The sequence below is a fragment of the Grampus griseus genome, assembly GCF_964374135.1.
Source record: "Grampus griseus genome assembly, chromosome: 11".
Lineage (NCBI taxonomy): Eukaryota > Metazoa > Chordata > Mammalia > Artiodactyla > Delphinidae > Grampus > Grampus griseus.
This window is the reverse complement of record NC_139005.1, coordinates 88,239,936-88,258,772: the sequence shown is the minus strand read 5'-3', so window position 1 is coordinate 88,258,772 and position 18,837 is coordinate 88,239,936. Positions and strand designations below refer to the sequence as shown.

General features: G+C 45.1%; 1 protein-coding gene across 1 annotated transcript in view; it reads left to right on the top strand.

Annotated features, from left to right (window-relative positions):
• Positions 1 to 1,285: 1,285 nt before the first annotated feature.
• Positions 1,286 to 18,837, top strand: part of BPIFC (BPI fold containing family C) — a gene marked incomplete at both ends in the record, with an annotated part of 35,428 nt that continues 17,876 nt past the window's right edge. The window contains 10 exons of the mRNA XM_082665061.1: positions 1,286 to 1,409; positions 3,073 to 3,193; positions 8,076 to 8,204; positions 9,330 to 9,485; positions 9,606 to 9,669; positions 11,859 to 11,919; positions 14,229 to 14,320; positions 16,064 to 16,240; positions 17,428 to 17,481; positions 18,285 to 18,455. Coding sequence (XP_082521187.1) covers positions 1,286 to 1,409; positions 3,073 to 3,193; positions 8,076 to 8,204; positions 9,330 to 9,485; positions 9,606 to 9,669; positions 11,859 to 11,919; positions 14,229 to 14,320; positions 16,064 to 16,240; positions 17,428 to 17,481; positions 18,285 to 18,455 — 1,149 coding nt within the window. The remainder of the gene's footprint in view (positions 1,410 to 3,072; positions 3,194 to 8,075; positions 8,205 to 9,329; positions 9,486 to 9,605; positions 9,670 to 11,858; positions 11,920 to 14,228; positions 14,321 to 16,063; positions 16,241 to 17,427; positions 17,482 to 18,284; positions 18,456 to 18,837) is intronic.

The window sequence follows — 18,837 nt, the reverse complement described above, 5'->3', positions numbered from 1 at the left end:
CAAGATACCTGAAGAAAGTGAAAGGCCCAGCCATGTGGTTATCTGGAGGGTGACTCTGTCAGGCAGAGGGCACAGTAAGTGCAGAGACCTGGGGTACAGGCTGCTTAGAGTGATAGGAAAGATCAAGTCAGCCGGTGAGGCTGGGGCCAGGTGAGCCAGGTGTGTGTGCTAAGGAAGGTCATCGAGGAGGTAGAGGTGTGGGCAGGGCAGGGCCTTGCAGTTGGTGGAAGGGCTTTGGCTTTTATGCTGAGTAAGATGGGGAACCACTGGAGGGTTTTAACGGGAAAGGGGGTGGGGTGATGAGGTCTGACTTTCATTTTCCAAGGCCCACTCTGGTGTGGAGAACAGCCAGAAGGGGGCAAGGGAACCTGAGAGACCAGTAAGGAGGCAGTTGTAAACATCCACATGAAATGATACTGGCTGGTGTAGTGGCTGGAGGGATAGTGGTGGAAGAGGTGGGGCTGCCTCCAAGTCCATCGTGTGTCAGATTGACCTGGTGAGGGGAGCTTTCACAGAGGGAACATTGGAGCTGGCCCTGGAGGATGCATTCACCAGACAGATGTGAGTATGTGACCCAGAGGCAGAGAGACAGAGAAAGAGATGTATGTGCATGTGTGTTTACATTGGGAGGGTTATCGAAAAAGCCCTCAATCATGAGAGAACTGACAAATTGAAGAATAGCAAATAGCTCAGTGTGGTCAGCTCAGAACACTACCACTTAGACAGGAGGAGAGCTAGGAGCTTGGAAGAAGTTTGGAGCCAGTTGTGAGCGGCCTTGATTGCCATGCTAAGAGCTTAGACCTGTCTGTCGTGTGGGCCAAGGAGAGTCATCAAGAATCTTTAAGCAGATAAGTGGTTGCCTCACATCCACTGAGGCCACCTTTCCAAACTACTGACTCATTTGTTCTAAAACTCAAGAATTCCCCCATCCCACCCCCATTATCCTTCCCAAGGCATATCCAAATTGCTATATTTTTTGTAAGACTCTTGTATTGCATTGCATTATATCTTACTGTGTTACAATCACCTGTGTGTGTATGTCTGATTCACCCACTATTCTGTGGGAAGCAAAGGTCAGGGGCCACACATAGGTCATCTCTACACCCTCAGCACCTAGAATACGTTCCAGTGTGTTCAATAAATGATTACTGGATGGATGGATGGATGGATGGAGCAAGTTCTGGAAGTAAGCAGTGAAAGTGAGAAAGCCTAGAAATGCTAGATGGAATTGGCCAATGAAAAAGTTAAGAATAATAAAGGGACTATAAATGTTGACTAATTGCAGATGTGTACAAAGATGGTCCAAGTCCTCTGGGGATGTTTCCTCCTGTGGAATCTCTACATCTCATCCGCTCAGACCATTTACCCTGGAATCAAGGCGAGGGCTACTCAGAGAGCTCTGGACTATGGTGAGTTGGATGCTTTCAGAAGCCAGGCTGTACTCACCTCCCAGGTGTAGTCTGTGACCCAAATCCAGAAGCTCAGATTGGTCTGTCTCATGACTGAGACAAGCTCTACAGTGGGGTGATCCAGAGCTACTAAGATGGTTGGGGGAAAGGTGTTGTCTAAAAAATAATCACCTTAACAATAGGCATATCCAAACATCGTCACAGATTCATATTTTCCCTCTCTCTCTCCCCCGCACATGCATACACAATGAACATCTTAGAGCATATAAAGTACTTGGAACAGAATCTCACAATAGCAAATGCCCAACAAATATTACCTACTGTTATTTTCACATATGTGAACAGACACCTCCACAGTTGCTAATGTCCCCACGTTACAGATGAGGAAAGTGAAGGACAGAGAGATTTTGTAACTTGCGGAGTCACACAGCTAGTAAGTGAGGGTTGGGATTCAAACCTAGGCTGTCTGATGGTGCCTTCGGTTCCATCGTTCCATCCTTTACATTCTGTCTTTACTTCTCCATATTACAGTATTATTCACAGTATTATAGAGGATAAAATCTGCTCTTCTTAATCTCCAAAAAGGATAGGATAAGTGGAAGTGAGCTTAAGCTGTAAAGGAAGGGGTATAAGCAAAACTTCCTCCTTGAGAAGGTAAAAATGAAAAGATCATTCTTCATTACTAAGTTACTTTTCTCAAGCTCTTTAATGTGGAAGAGGGCTCTGTTTCTCCACGAGCTCAGAGAAATGTGTTCTGTGGTGCTATTATATAAAGATGGGTTTATTCCAGGATTAAACAAAAGCAGTGGTTGCTAACCTTTTTGGAGTGCTGGGATCCTTTGAGAATCTGATTAAAATGTGAACCCTGGGGCTTCCCTGGTGGCGCAGTGGTAGAGAGTCTGCCTGCCGATGCAGGGGACACGGGTTCGTGCCCCGGTCCAGGAGGATCCCACATGCCACGGAGCGGCTAGGCCCGTGAGCCATGGCCGCTGAGCCTGCGCGTCCGGAGCCTGTGCTCCGCAATGGGAGAGGCCACAAGTGAGAGGCCCGCGTACTGCAAATAAAAAAATAAAATGTGAACCCTGGAAAATTTTCCCCTAAAAAATGAGATAGATACACATACACATGACCCACTCACTATCTTTCATTAGAATTTCAGGGGCTTCAAGTGTTCCCAACAGTCCATGGACCTCCAGTCCAAAATTCCTGAATTTAAAGAATCTAGGAGGGAAAAAGGACAGTGTAGAATAACTGTCTGGAACCGGCCATCAGGCATAGATTCTGGAGCCAAATTGCCAGATTTGACTACTGGCTCCCCCAGTTCTTAGCTGTGTGACTTAGGCAAGAATTAACCTCTTTGAGGCTCAGTTTCTTCATCTGTGAAATTGGATAACGATAATACTTTGTACTTTTCCTATAACACTGTCCTGTGTTAACATTCTCCCATGCTGTTAGCTCTGGGTTCTTGGACAATTTTACTAGCCTCTCTGAGGACCAGTGTCTTCTTCTGCAAAGTAGGGACAATAATAACCACCTTGTTAGAATCCTGTTTTCTCAGTATCTAAGAGCATGGCTTACTTAATAAATTTAACTTGTGTGTTTAATGATATTATGCCATCATCATCTTTGTTATCAATAAACATTTTCTTTGGTTGCTTCACAGGCATTCAAGCTGGGGTGGAGATGATTGAGCAAATGGTCAAGGAAAGAAAAATCCCAGATTTAAAAGGTTCTGAATCTCCTAAATTTCTGAAAATTGATTATATGAACTACAAGCTTATAAAGTAAGTAAAAGAGAAGAACCTTTTTAGCAGTGAAATTAATCTTTAAAATCTCAGGGTTGTGGATACGCCACCGTGAGTCCTGGTGTAACACCAGGATGGAGTAGAAGTTAACCAACCTTTGGTGAAAGCCTTATCAGATAAATCACCCAAGAAAAAGGGGTCATGGAGCCGGCATGTGGTGTTTGGGTCAGAACGCGTGGGTCCAAGTCACATCTCTGCTGCACACTCGTTGTGTGTACCTGGCGCATCTGCTCAGAGACTCAGTGCCCTCTCCTCATTCCTAAAATGAGAGTTCTAATTCGATGCAGATGTCGGCTGTGGGCACCTTGCCCCCAGAATTCTAAATGAAATTCTTGTTCATTCCATTGCTACCCCTATCCCCATAAACTTAGATGCAGGGTTCAATATCAGTCTCACAAACAAATCTGCTCTCACTACATCTTGTCTTATTTTGTAAAGTTTAGTCAAAACTTCAGAGGTCATAGGAGTGGATTACAAGGCACATGCTTTCTGCCCTCTTGCTATCTAGACCTCCTCTCCTTCTCTGGAGCAACGTCAGTTTCTTCCCCTGGGCTCATGCATAGCAGTTCCACCCACTCCTGGGTACCAAAGGATCATCCTAAATACTTTTCCAAGTAATTTTCCCACCAATAAACTTCTCTTCCTAAGAAGAATTCTGGTGGCAGCTATAATCTTTTCTACCATGTTACAGCAATAAAATCAACTGTCGGAATCAGTAAACAATAAAAAGCAGATGATGTAACAAATGTGAAGATACTTCATAAAACTGAAGCTGCTGAACACGGATTAGCTGATATACTTAGTGACAGCATAGACCGTCAGTGTAAGAACAATGGAATTGCCACATTGATCCAGATCCTTGTCTCACCCAAGCCAAGGGTTTTGAGATTGTATTTATATTGTTACCCACCCTCTCAGATTGGGTGGACCCCAACTGGGTCCTTCTCATGCCAGATGAATGAGACAAGGTTTGGCAAAGCAGAGCAGAAACTGTATTCGTTGATCAAGGAATGGAGAAGGGAGAGCTCATGCTCTAAAGACACCTTCTCCCCATGGGAGGAAAGTGGGAGATGTTTAAGGAGTAAGAGGCCAGTGCATCATCAGAAACTGGGGAAAAGGGCAGAGATTTCCAGGAACAGTGCTGCATGCACAGTCCCTTGCGCCCGGCACTCATTGTGCCTAGCAAAGTACGAGTCCCCTCTTTGGGCGGAGATCTTAGCACGGTGACGAGGCAAAGGCAACTTTTGGGCGCTTCTACGTTTCCTTGGCACAGACGCTGCTCTTTGCACTTAGGCTGGAACTGATTCAGGGCGGACGACTGTAGAGTTTCCTTTGAGGTGTAACTGATAAACATCTTTGACAAACATCAGGTGTTTTGGAACAAGAATAGAAATAGGTTAAAGCAGAGATCTTTCAGCTCCCTGGGGTATGTAGGGGTGATGGTACGAACCAGGAAAAATGTTCAGCCGAATATAACAAAACTAGTGTGACTTAGATGAAATAGGGGTTCATTTTTGTCTCACAAATAAGAAGCTCTGAAGAGAAATTGTACAGAAGAACCTATTTTCAGGGCAGGAATAGAGACACAGACATAGGGAATGGGTGTGTGGACACAGTGGGGAGGATGAATTGGGAGATTGGGGTTGATATATGTGCACTGCCATGTGTAAAACAGATCGCTAGTGGGAACCTGCAGTATAGCGCAGGGAACTCAACTCGGTGCTCTGCGGAGACCTAGATGGATGAAATGAGGTGGGTAGTGGGAGGGAGGTTCAAGCGGGGTGGGGGTATATGTATACATATAGCTGATTCACTTCGTTGTACAACAGAAACTAACACTACATTGTAAAGCAACTATGCCCCCCGCCCCAAAAAAACAGTTGAAGAATCCTATTGAAGCCCCACAGTTTCATCAGAATACAACTGTCTTGTATTTTTCTGTTCCCCTATCCTTAACTCTGGCCTCTGGCTTCGTTTGCCTCATGGTCTAATATGACAGATGCTCTAATTATAATACAGTCAGCCATTCAACAAGAATTTGTTGAGCACCTACTGTGTACTAAGGCTTTGTTCTAGGCATAGGGTATAGTGTAGTGAATGACACAGATACGCCTTTAGTGTCCAGTGAGAGAGATGAACATTAAATATATATTTACAAATCTAATGATTTAATTACACTGATGATAATGCCACAGCAGAAAAACCAGGGTGATTCCTGTAATATAAAGTGAAGGTAAAGATGAGGAGAAACAGGTATTCCCATGCATTGCTAGTGGGAGCAGATAAACTGGTACAATAATTTCAGACCTGTGCTGTTCAAACAGGAGCTGCTAGCCTCATGTCACTATTGAGCACTTGAGGTATGATTAGTGCAACTGAGTACTGGATTTTTAATTTTTTTAATTTCAGTTTTAATTTAAAAACTCACATGATTCAGTTACTGAAGAACTTTTAAGTCTGGAACAATTTGAGTATGTAAGTTTACTCTTTCAATTGAAAATTTTATCAGCTCTAAATACAGGTCAAGAATTTCTGTTGAAAATGCAATATCTAGATTGAGGTACATCATGAATATAAAACACATACTGTATTTTGTTTATTTTTGAAAAAGGAAAATAAAATATCTCATTAACAATTTTTATATTGATTACATGTTCAAATTATAATATTTCCCATTTTTAATGTGTCTAGATAATGTTAAATTACATATACGGCTCACATTATATTTCTATTAGACAGTGGGGTTTTTTTTGTTTTTTTTGTTTTTTTGCAGTACACGGGCCTCTCACTGTTGTGGCCTCTCCCAGTGCGGAGCACAGGCTCCAGACGCGCAGGCTCAGCGGCCATGGCTCACGGGCCCAGCCACTCCGCGGCATATGGGATCATCCCGGACCAGGGCACGAACCCGTGTCCCCTGCATCGGCAGGCAGACCCTCAACCACTGCACCACCGGGGAAGCCCCTAGACAGTGCTATTTTAGGAGGTGATTTTTAAGGATTTTTTTAGGCATGCTTTTTGACCCAACAATTCCACTTCTCAGCACCCTCTCTAGAGAAACATCTACACAAACAGCATATATGGGGATGTTCACTGTGGCACTGTTTATAATGCAGAAATACTGGAAACAACCTAGATGTCTACCCACAAAGCAATGATTTTTTTTAATCCATAGCTTAGATTACTCTGCAGCAATTACAAAGAATGAGTTAGACCTATACGTATCAAAGTGAAAATATTTCCAAGATACATTAATCTCTACCATCCTCTTTTCACAGTGATCCTCAGGATATTTGACAGAGAATAGGTAGGAAAGGATGCAGAAAAGAGGAAATAACAAATAATCGTTTCTTATTGGCTGTCACATTTTAAAATTTTCCCTAATCTTAGTTCATAACAGTGCTTTCTCCCGTGCAACAGTTATACACAGATGGCTTCATTTTGTCTTCTCAACCTTCCCATGAGTCACACTTCTTTTCAGTGACTGACTGAAGGAGGTTAAGTGCCTTGCCCAAGGTTGTACAGCTAGCACAAAACGTGGCTCCGAGCCCAGTGCCCTTTGCACGGTGCACGAAGTGCCATAGCCTCCTGGTTAAGAAGCCTGAAGACAGATTGAGGAGGCTTCCAGGTCTGGTTCTACCACTTATCTATGACTTCAGCCAAGTTTCTAATCTTCTCATCTCTGAATTGCAGATTGCAAAATCAGCAGCAGCCTCATAGGATTATGGTGAGGGTTAAAATGAGGTAACACATGTGAAGTGCTTACTCCAGTGTTTAGCAGGTAGTAATTGCTCAATAGATGGTCATACTAATAACTTAACATAATGCACGTGGCCATCTACCTATGTATGTTGCATGCCACCTACTGCCTCTAGTTACCTGTGTGACAGCTCAGAGAATCCTAGGGGGAGTTAATGCTCTAAAATAAATTTCTCAACTAGGGAAGATACTGTCCACATAGAGGACATTTGGGAGGAAGGCATGCTGTTTATCGTCCTGATGATTTAGGGGTGGGGGGAGGGACACGATTGGCATTTAGTTGGTACATATGCCAAATATCCTGCAATTTGTACAACAGTCCTCTACAAAAAAATAGTTGTCCCATCCAAAATGTTAATGTTAGGCTTCCCTGGTGGCACAGTGGTTGAGAGTCTGCCTGCCGATGCAGGGGACACGGGTTCGTGCCCCGGTCCGGGAGGATCCCACATGCCGCGGAGCGGCTGGGCCCGTGAGCCATGGCCGCTGAGCCTGCACGTCCGGAACCTGTGCTGCGCAACGGGAGAGGCCACAACAGTGAGAGGCCCGCATACCACAAAAACAAACAAACAAACAAACAAAATGTTAATGTTTCCCGCATTGAGAAACACTGGGACAGCTGAAGGGAAAAATAATGATGGCAGTGTTTTGTCTTTAAAGAAACTAAAGAAGTCGATTGATTGTTTGCAAATCTGTTCCTAAACTTGCTCATTTCTCCCCTCAGCTAGATACAAGGGGCTTCCTGCCAAGGGTGTGAGAGGAATTAGAAGGCAGTGCCGTGAGGCTGCACTGCATACCTAAGGGTCCTTCCTCTATAGCAGCAGTCCGAAACCTTTTTGGCACAAGGGACCCGTTTCCTGGGGAGCAATGCGGAGCGGCAGATGAAGGGCTCGCTCGCCTGCCCGCCGCCACTCACCTCCCGCTGTGCGGCCCGGTTCCTAACAGGCTGTGTACCGGTACCGGCCCGTGGCCCGGGGGTTGGGGACCCCTGCTCTATAGGAATTCACAATTGCCCATCTTGGGAGTTCTACCACTGCATTTCCGATTTTGCCTTACTTAGAGATGTGCTGGCTGAGTTGCACTAACTCCTCTGTTTCCTGTTTTACAGCATAAAAATCAATGCCTTTTCACTTCCAAATACTTCACTAGCCTTTGTGCCTGGGGTGGGTATCAGGGCCCTGATCAAGCACGGCACTGCCAACATCAGCACAGACTGGGAAATCAAGTCTCCACTTTTGTGAGTATTCCACTGAGAAGTCTACTGCTGTTCTGGGGGAGACGGAGCAAGAAATCAGAAGTAGATAAAGTTGCCAATGTGTTTGACGTTAGGCTTCTTTCCCTCAGCCATTAACCATCTTTCTCAAGAGCATCTTTCCAGGAGAGATTTAAATCAGAATATCTCTACTGAGGGCAGGGAGGAGGGGGCTGAAAAGCATCCTTCCCTTAAAGTCAGAGCCACTGATCAGCATGTCATTTAAGATTTCCTGGGACTTCCCTGGCAGTCCAGCGGTTAAGACTCCCCGCTTCCACTGCAGGGGGCACAGGTTTGATCCCTGGTCAGAGAACTAAGATCCCACATGCCATGGGCTGTGGCCAGAAAAGAAGATAAAAAAAAAGGATCAAATTCATGGTACGGTTACAAACCACCTACTATGTGTAAGTCACTGTGTGGGTGTAATGTTTAGGTCTGCCTTGGTTGATGCCCCAGGATGACACATTCATTCATCCATTTGGTCATTCAGTATCCATTTACTGAGTACCTACTGACTGTATCCATTTATAAATGGTACTGAGTACCATTCATCCCTGTCTCAAGAACTCCAGTCTCGTAGACGGTAGGGATATAATATGTTCCCCCATAAGAAACATAGATTCATGTATTATTCATTTCTTTGCTGACTCATCAACCATAGATTGAGTGCTTATTCTGTGTCAGGCCATGAGCTAAATCCTGGGGCTTGGAGATGAATAGCACCACTCCCTCAAGGAGTTCACAGATGACATCTAAGTGTCACCTCCCCATCTATGCCCCTCCTAAATAAGGTGTGGCCACCTTGACCCCTATGTTCTTCCTCCAAACAAGCATCGTATATGAATGGTGCCTAATACATGCTCAACCATTATGGGGGCCAGCGAACTCAAGATGAAATAAATGCAAGTTTCCTAGAGCTGTCACCATTCACATATTTGTTACTTCATTTGTTCAGTAAATATTCACCCCTACCTGTTGTAGGTGCCAGGAATCCAGAGGTGATGAAGTTCCTGCCCTCCTGGGGCTTAGATTCTATGGCTAATCAGAGAAACAAGATCCATCTGCACCCCTGCCCAGGCTTGGGTAACCTTGCACTTCTTCCCTCAACAGCCAAGACACAGGAGGAGCTAACTTGCTTCTCTCTGGGGTCTACTTCACCGGTATACTTGTCCTGGCCCGGAATGACTTTGGTCACCCAGTCCTGAAGCTCCAAGACTGCAATGCCCAAGTGAGCCGCAATGACATCTCGTTTTCTGGAGAGCTCAGGTGAGCACCCTGGTAGGCAGTGGACAGTCTGGAGCTGGGTTCTCACGTGGCACCTAGGGGCAGTTATGAACTGGCAGATATGATCCTGTGTAAGCCCTTTTGTAATCTCTTTTTTCCTAGTGTCCTATATAACTCCTTTGCTGAGCCCATGGAGAAACCCATTCTAAAGAACTTAAATAAAATGGTAAGTCTTTAGAGGCTATACAGCCATAGTAACATGCCATCAGCAGCAGTTCTGCCGTGCTTTGATTAGCTTTTAGTCACTAAACCTTTCCTGAGCACCTACCGTGTGCTAAGCACCATCTAAGGCACTTTCACACACATTATCCTTTGCAACTTAGTAGTTTCTCAAGTGCCTACTGTGTGCCAAACAGAATGGTAGGTGCTAGGGCTGCAGAGATAAATAGTACAGCATTCCCTCCCTCAAGTCCTCGCCCCAGGGTGGGCAAACAGTCAAAAAGAGTTCGTTTATTGTGTACCTACTACATGCCCAGCACTCTAGGCTAGAGTCTGTTGAGGATATGGAAAAGGAATAAACTTGTCTGTTTAGGAAAAACCAGCTCAGACTTGTGAAACTGCAACTGAATAAGTATTTGAATTTCGTACATACTTACATGGTCATTAGGTTGGACTGAGGGGGTTCAGAGAACTGGAAAGATTAAGTAAATAGAGCCTAGGAGTATCCTATCCTGGGAGATATTTTTGGAGAGTGCAGGACTTGAACTGAGCCTTCAAATATAGGTAGGAATTGAATAAGTAAGGAACGGGAAAGAAGAAAGAATATTCCCAGCCAAGTGAAACAGTATACGTTAAGATGGCATCCAAGTATCTTGATGCCAGAAGTCAGTGTCCGAGGAAGGGAAAGATGGAATTGGCCATGTGCCCTGTTTCCGTTCCTGACAATATCTTCCCTGAACGCTTTACCCACATTTCTGGGGAGACAAGGAGAGAGGTGAGGAGGACGGGAAAAGAAGGGAGATTCCTTTCTGGAAAAGAGGGGCAAGGATGGTGTCTGGCTGTCTCCAGCCCCCTTGTGTTCAGTTCAGCACTTGGAAGGCAGTAGGTGCATAATGAATGTCAGTGAGGAAATCAACGCACAGAGACGTCAAGCAGCTTGTCTAACAAGGTTGTGCGGCTGGTCAGGGGACACTGAAGCTTTGCAACCTTTCCCGTCCTTACCTGAAAGGTGCTGAGTGCCAGTGGATGTGCATATTGAAGAGTGCCTGGGAAACAGTGCTGTTGCTTTCAGGGACCCCACACTTGATCATTCCTTTGTTCAAAACAAGGCATGGTCCTTTGGCCTCCGACAAGAAGCCAATAGTTAAGTTTGCCTGGAGCTTGTGTATGACTTAGAGATCGTAGATGCTTTGCTTCTAGGTTCCCTCTGTGCCGCTAGAAAAGGCCAAGGGTGCTCAGACCACAGCTGTGTAGCCACGTCAGGCCAGATCTCACATCCTACTGATCTAGCTCCTGGCAACTCGCTTACCCTCTGCAAGCTTCTGTTTTCCATCTGTAAATAGGGGCCAGTAGTGCCTGCCTCTCAGGACTGTAGTGAGGATGAAATGAGGTTGGCAACAGCTAACATTTACTGAATGCTTACTCTGAGCTGGGCAATCTCACATGGATTGCCTCAATTTCTACTCACAATCACCTGACGCAGTAGATACAGCTATCATCCCCACGTTGCAGATGAGGAAACTGAGGCCAGAGAGTACAAGTAACTTGCCAAGGCATTCAACCCCAGGCAGCCAGGCTCCTGAGCCTCTGCTAGTAACCACCACACTGCGTGCTCAGCACACTCCTGGCACACGGCATCGAGCTTGATACTCTTCCTTCTTCCTACAGATGTGCTTGGGTCTGATTCAAAATTGATTTTCTAATTCCAAAAGGGGCTCTGATCTAAATAGATGTCTGATCTAATGGGCTCTCCGAGCAGTCCAGCAAGGAAATAAAGGCCCTGCTCTAACTCTCCCTGGCAGGGCCTGGCATGCTGATGGCAGAGGTGGCAGGCAGGGGCATCCCTGCCATTGGGAGAGGCTCAGCCGTGCAGGCAGCAGGTTCCCCAGGTGTCGTAGCACTAACATGGACTGGGGCACATGCCCTGTCATGCTGCAGAGATGAAAGCCAAGGGCTTGTTCTTTTATGGGGCTGAGTGGGTGTGGTCCCGGTTGCTATGAAGTTGAGCCAGCATTCTATGTCATGCCACCCATACATACGGAACCTGAGGCCCATAGGCATCAACTAATTTAAGGGAGAGTCCAAAGGGAGAATGTCTCCTCACTGGAAGGCCTTTGTTGGGGTCTAGGCCCTTAAACAGTGGTTTCCAGTACAATGTGATAACCTGCATTTTTTTTTTATTCCTTTTATGGCCAGCTCTGTCCCATTATCACAAGTGAGGTGGAGGCACTGAATGCCAACCTCAGCATGCTGGAGGGTGAGTCCCAGAACTGTCTCTTCTGGGTGTTTCTCCTCCCACCTTCACACGCAGGTGCTCTCCAGGTGTGCTTTGCTCCAGCTCCCCCATCTGCTTTCCCCTCTGCAAACTAGCACCGCAGGAAGGTGCATGGGAGGACCTGCCCGTGTGCAGGTCCCGCTCTTTTCTGCTGCTAACCAGCTTCACTGCAGGTGGGGGTGACTTCAGGAAACTAGATGCAAGGCAAAGAATTAAACTGTCGTGAGCCTGAATCCCAGCTCTGGGGCTAAATCCATCCTCTTCAGAATGATGAATGCTCATCCTGACCAGTTATCCCCTGGTTCTAACCCCTCCAGTGGCTCCTATAGCTGCCTTCAGGATCAAGTCCAAATACCTTAACATGGACTGCGAGACCCACCTGCCGTGCTCTGGCTCCCTCTCGCCTCTCTGGGCTTCATCTTGCACCTTTGTCTGCGATCAAACTGCTTCTACCGCCTCACACCTTGCCTCCAGTCATGCTGTCCTCTCTGCCTAGAAGAGCTTTCTCTTCCTCCCCTCCATCCATCTATTCACTTAAGAGGTATTTACAGGGCACCCATTTCTTTGCCAGCACTGTGCTAAGCCCCGAGGGATGCAGCCCCTTCTGCTCCCTACCCCGCAGGCATCCCTTGTCCTGTTCACTCCTCTAGCTCTGAAGGCTCAGCTCAGGCATAGTCTCTCCCAAGAAATCCTACCTGACAGCCCACACCCCAAAGTCCCGCCTCCTCAACGCTCACATGACACTTCGGGGCAGATCTCTCTTTGCACTCCATCCACTTACGCCCCCGCCCCCGCCCCCGCACCCTGCCACGGTATGCTGAGCCCCTGTAATAGGCTGGGTGCTGTTCTTGGTGCTGGGGATGCCGCAGTAAGCCTGTGAGACAGAAATCCCTGCCCTCATGGGGCTAGTGAGAGGAGACAGCCAGCCGGCAAGATAATAAGTAAAATCTATGGTATCGTTGCGATAAGTGGTATGAAGAAAAATAAAGCAGGGAAGGAGCTGACGAGGGGTTTCTGTTTAAAATAGCATGGCCAGGAGAGGCGCCACTGAGCAGCTGGCATTAGAGTAAAGACCTGAATGAAGTAGGGAGTACACCGCTCCTAGATCTGGATGAAGAACATTCCAGGCAGAGGAAACGGCAGGCTCAAAGGCCCATGTGGGAGCACTGCCGGGCGCATTGAGGGATGTTGAGAAGTCCATCCCGAGAGCAGAGGGAACGAGGAGAAAGCAGACGGCTAGACCTTCAGGGCTCTGTAGGTCACTACAAAGCCTGGCTCTTCATCTGATATGGGAAGTCCTGAGAGAGTTCTGAGCACGGCTTTCATGAGCTGACTTATATTTTAAGGAGATCCCTCTGGTTTCTCTCTATTAATAATAGGACAGGATTCAGGGGTGGAAGCAGGGAGACCACTTAAGAGGCTAGTGCAGTGACCTATACGAGCAAGGAAGGCAGTGACCTGGATGGAGTGACGAAGATGGTGAGATATGTTCAGGTTTCGGATGTACCTGGAGGGTAGGGACAGTGGTATTTGCTGACACATTGAATGTGGGTCATGAGGGGAGTCAGGCATGAGGCCAGGGTTTACTCTGAGCAACTAGAAAATTGGAAGAGTGGAATTACTGATACCAAGATGGGGAAGACTATAAGACTATGTTTGTAGTAGGCCCTCTGGAGCTCAGTTACAGATCTGCTCTTATTACGCTGTATTATAATTTCCTGTTTATATGTCTGTCTCCTCCTTCAGACTGTGAGTTCATTGAGGGCAGGGACGTTGAGTCTTCTCCGTGTTCTCAACACCGAGCACAGTGCCTAACTCACACTAGGTTCATAAATATTAACTTGATAGAGGGATGAAAGGAGATGATGGCTGGACAGATGGATTGATGAGTGGATGCAGATAGATGAATAAAAAAGAACAGATTGGAGAGGTAGGGAAAGAGAAAGAAGATGTAGAAAAGACGAGGAAAGAACCAGTGGAGGATTGCCATGTCCTAGGTTGCTGTGGGCAAATTTCTTTACTTCTGGGAGCATGCATAAAAGGCTATGTACCAAAATTTTACTGATGGTTCTCTCAGGGCAGTGTGATAAAGAAGAGTTTTTACTTTCTTCTTTTGATTTATCTACTTTTCCTGGGTTTTGAAAAGTGAGCAAGTATTATTTATGAAACAGGGTAAGGGTTAATTTTGTTTTAAATAACAGAGGATTAAAAACTTGTTCTGGATAAATATTAACCATGTGTTATACTATACCTTTAATAAATGTAAATTTTCTTTTTTCTTTGTTATTTAGTTTTAAGAAGCGTTGACAACTATACCCTGCTGGATTATTCCCTAATCAGTTCTCCAGAAATTACTGAGAATTACATTGATCTGAATTTGAAGGTAATTTTATCATCATCAGAGTCCTAAGCTTGGCTATCAATACCACTATTCAAGGAACAAATATTACATGCAGAGGGAAATATAACTACATTCTCTTCCAACAGTTTAATCTTCTTTCAAGCAGTTCTCTCATGTTTATGCTCCTTTAAAAGACTCTTGAACATCTTCTGGACTGGTAAATGATTGCTTGGATTGCACAGCATATGTCTGCCTTCTTCAAGAAAAGTATCGTGATGTCTCTGCCTCTGGGAGTAAGCCTGCAGACTAAGGGGCAGCAAGTAGAATAGTCTGCATTTATTAGGGCTCAACAGATCAGTAGACTATAAATATAGATAGTTCTATTCCTAGCTCTCAGGTTAGTCGATCTAACTGAGGGCTGCTGAACTCTGTCAGGGCCATTAACACATGATAATAGTGTTTGCTGGGCTTCCCTGGTGGCGCAGTCGTTGAGAGTCTGCCTGCTGATACAGGGGACACGGGTTCCTGCCCCGGTCCGGGAAGATCCCACATGCCGCGCAGCGGCTGGGCCCATGAGCCATGGCCACTGAGCCTGCGCATCCGGAGCCTGTGCTCTGCAACGGGAGAGGCCACAGCAGGGAGAGGCCCGCGTACCGCAAAAAAAAAAAAAAAAAAAAAAAATAGTGTTTGCTGATTCTAGAAAAGTGATTAACTGTGCTTTTGTCCCAAAGTAAATATAATTTATTTTAAAATTTATTTATTTTTTGTTGGGGGGCTACTCTTCGTTGTGGTGCGTGGGCTTCTCATTGTGGTGGCTTCACTTGTTGCAGAGTATGGGCTCTAGGCACGCGGGCTTCAGTAGCTGTGGCAAGTGGGCTCAGTAGTTGTGGCTTGAAGTCTCTAGAGCGCAGGCTCCGTAGTTGTGGCGTGCAGGCTTAGTTGCTCAGAGGCATGTGGGATCTTCCCGTACCAGGGCTTGAACCCGTGTCTCCTGCATTGGCAGGCGAATTCTTTTTTTTTTTTTTTTTTTTTTGCCGTACGCAGGCCTCTCACTGTTGTGGCCTCTCCCGTCGCAGAGCACAGGCTCCGGACGCGCAGGCCCAGCGGCCATGGATCACGGGCCTAACCGCTCCGCGGCATGTGAGATCTTCCCGGACCGGGGCACGAACCTGTGTCCCCTGCATTGGCAGGCAGACTCTGAACCACTGCACCACCAGGGAAGCCCCCATTGGTTTTTTTTTTTTTAATGTACGTTGGCTTATGTTTCAATCAGAGTCATTCAACTCAGTTAAATATTACACAAGACACCATTTTGTAATAACAGCCTATACCTTATGAAGGCAGCAGTAAAAATGCCACAAAAATGCTTTGAGCCATTTAGAATCCTGGGTCCTTCTGAGTCTTTCTGTGATGCCCCAGATGCTCAGAAGTTATGGATTTTGAAGGTCAAAAGTTTGACATCTCTACATGACACTTCAGGAACTATTCAGAGCTGTCCCCTCCAGCTACATTCACCTGCCTTCCTGTCTCTGAGAAGAGGACTAACAAGGAACTTCTCACTGGATTACACCCCAGGGTGGACAGACACACTCAGATATGCTCAAGAAGTCATCAGAGCTCTGAAACATAGTCCCCAGTCAAGGAGTCAGAGGACTCGTGGTTTTTTCAACCCTACTGAGTTTCTGGAATATTCCTTATTCTGACTTGAGTGGGTCCACCTTCTTTAGTCCTGCACATTCGAGTCTTCCCCTGATAACACTGGTCTTTCTCTCTGTTTCCCCACAGGGCGTATTCTACCCCCTGGAAAACCTCACAGATCCCCCCTTCTCATCAGTTCCTTTTGTGCTCCCGGAACACAATGACTCTATGATCTACATTGGAATCTCCGAGTATTTCTTTAAATCTGCGTCCTATGCTTATTTTACAGCTGGGGCTTTCAACGTCACTCTCACCACAAAAAAGGTTAGGAGAGTTAACGGATGATGACAATCGACACCAACATTTAATCTTGTTATAAGTATCCCATTATGGGGGGTTTTATGTCATAGTTTCTATTCCTGGGCCTTTGTAGACATTATCACTCCTAGCAGGACAATGAATGAAGGGATTATGGAATGAATGTTGATACTAGTTGGGGAGTTGTTGGGTTTCCAGTTCTGCTAATTTCAGCTTTTTATGATACTGGGCCACTGTTCTTCTAGACTGATCTTCAATAATACCAAGAAGCCCCTCCACTACTTATTACCTGTGACAAATACCTATGAAAATTTGGTAATTTCAATGTACTTAACTTCTCTGTGCCAGATTTCATCATTTGGAAAATGGGAATAATAATGTTCCATACTCATAGGGTTGTTATGGGCATTAAAGAGGTTTAAATATACGTAAAGCATTCAGACCAATGCTTAGCACAGACTACATGCTCTCTAAGTGTTGATTATCATCATCATCATCATTATTATTTTATTATTTGTGTTATGCCAACATAAAGATTTCTACTGTTAGTAATTACAACTGACATCTACAATGACCAGTAAATAGCACAGATATTCATTGATCCTCTGTCATGCCCTTCCCTTTTATAATGAGAACTCTCTCTTCTACCAGTCAACTAACAACTTTTATTGAGCATTCCTTATGTATCTTTTCATTCTCTAGGCCTTAATTATACAAATAATTATAAATCTTGTGTTCAAAATGCTGATGGCAACACCAGCTGCTATACAGTACTGAGAATTAGACACTTCTAGCTTCAGACTTGAAAACCATTCATCTATGAAGATAAATTGCTTATGCATCATGTCTCAGTAACCTCTGAAAAAGAGGACAATAACACAAGACATTGTTAACCACTGTACAATGTTTACACATCGATCGTAGCCATAAGATATACACTGTGTTCCTAAGGTTAAAAGGCCCTTACTCAAAAGCAATGTAACTTCCTGTGTGACCTAGGACAAGTCACTTTACCTCTCTGGGCCTCAGATTTCCTGTGGTTGGGCTATAAAATAATCAGTCACCTTCAAACACTAGGCATTTTTGGTGCAACAGCTTCATGATTCATAAAAATTACAGGGAATGCTGCATTTTCCCTGAAAATACAACCCAGGTAAAAACCTTGCAGTGACATGATGGTCTTCATTTCCCAGATTTTCAACCATTTGATTCGCAACTCTCAAGGCCTTGGCAACATGCTCTCCTGGGTAAGTGCTCAGGGTTTGACTCCTTAATGGTGTATTTGGTTTCACTGCAATTACTTCTGGAAGACTTTTTGTTTCTTTATGTTCCTTTCTGGTCCAAGCTTGCATCCATATTTCCATTCTTAAGAGTTTTTCTTTTAATCAGATATCCACAAATATTAACTGAACAGTACAAGTTACTAGGAAAGACATTGTACACAGAATAAATCATTTGTTCCTTCCATAAGTTTCCACCACACTTTAAATAATTAGCTTAAATGGGAAAGGAAGGAATAGTGCCACATTGTGACTTTAGTTAAAACAACTATTAATATCATGCTGTCATGGGATCTGAGTATTGGACACAGTATATTGAAAGGCTCAGGTTTGCCCTGGAGGACAGAGAGATGCTCGTGTAGCATCCTGGGTTTAGAGCAAGGATCTTGAGTCAGACAGACCTAGATTTGAATCCCAGTTCTATAACTTACTCATCTGGAACCTTGAGAAAATTACTTAACCTCTCTGAGACTCATTTTCTTTAGTTGTGAAATGGGAATTCCGATAGAACCTGCCTCAGAGGGATTTTTTGGAGATTAGATGCAATAATACTGAAAGTCCTGACATGGTGCCTGACACACAGTATGTGTTCAATAAATGGCAGCTGTTATTATTATTATCTTGTTGTTATTGCTATAATTATTAAAGAGTTTTTTTCTGTTCTAACTGTATGATGTAAGATTTAATCACCACAGGCCACCCCAAATTTGTTATTTCCCCTCTTCAACTCACGACTCCCAATCTCTGTTTCTTTCCCTGAATGTGGGCAGATTGCAGAGCTGTACATCTTGTCCCAGCCCTTCATGGTACAGGTCTTGGCAAGAGAGCCTCCCGTGGTCAATTTATTACCGGGTAACTTCACCCTAGACATCCCTGCCTCCTTCGTGATACTCACCCAGTCCAAGAACTCGACTGCAGAAACCGTCCTTTCCATGGACTTTGTAAGTCTGCGGGGACAGGAGGGCAGCCTACGGATACCAGTCCTGTTCCTGCAGTAGACCACTGGCCAGCAGGGTCTACTAAATGTTTGAAGGGATGGGATGTGATCCATGGATTAGGAGAGAGGACAGGGTTGAGACTGGGGTGGGGGTAGGTATGGGAGGCCAGTGCTCATACCCCCAAACGTTGTAAAATAGCTCTCCCTGCTTCTCCACGTCCTGTGTGCCCTTCCCTCTGCTTCAGTTACATTGATAACCAAATTTCTTTTTTTCTTGAAATAAGTCAGTCAAGGTAGAATTCAAGTTTATTTGAGTAGATGAAGGCCAAATAAAATCTGAGAGAAAATGACTGAACAATGAACCTAAGTGAGACGTCTCTCTCTCC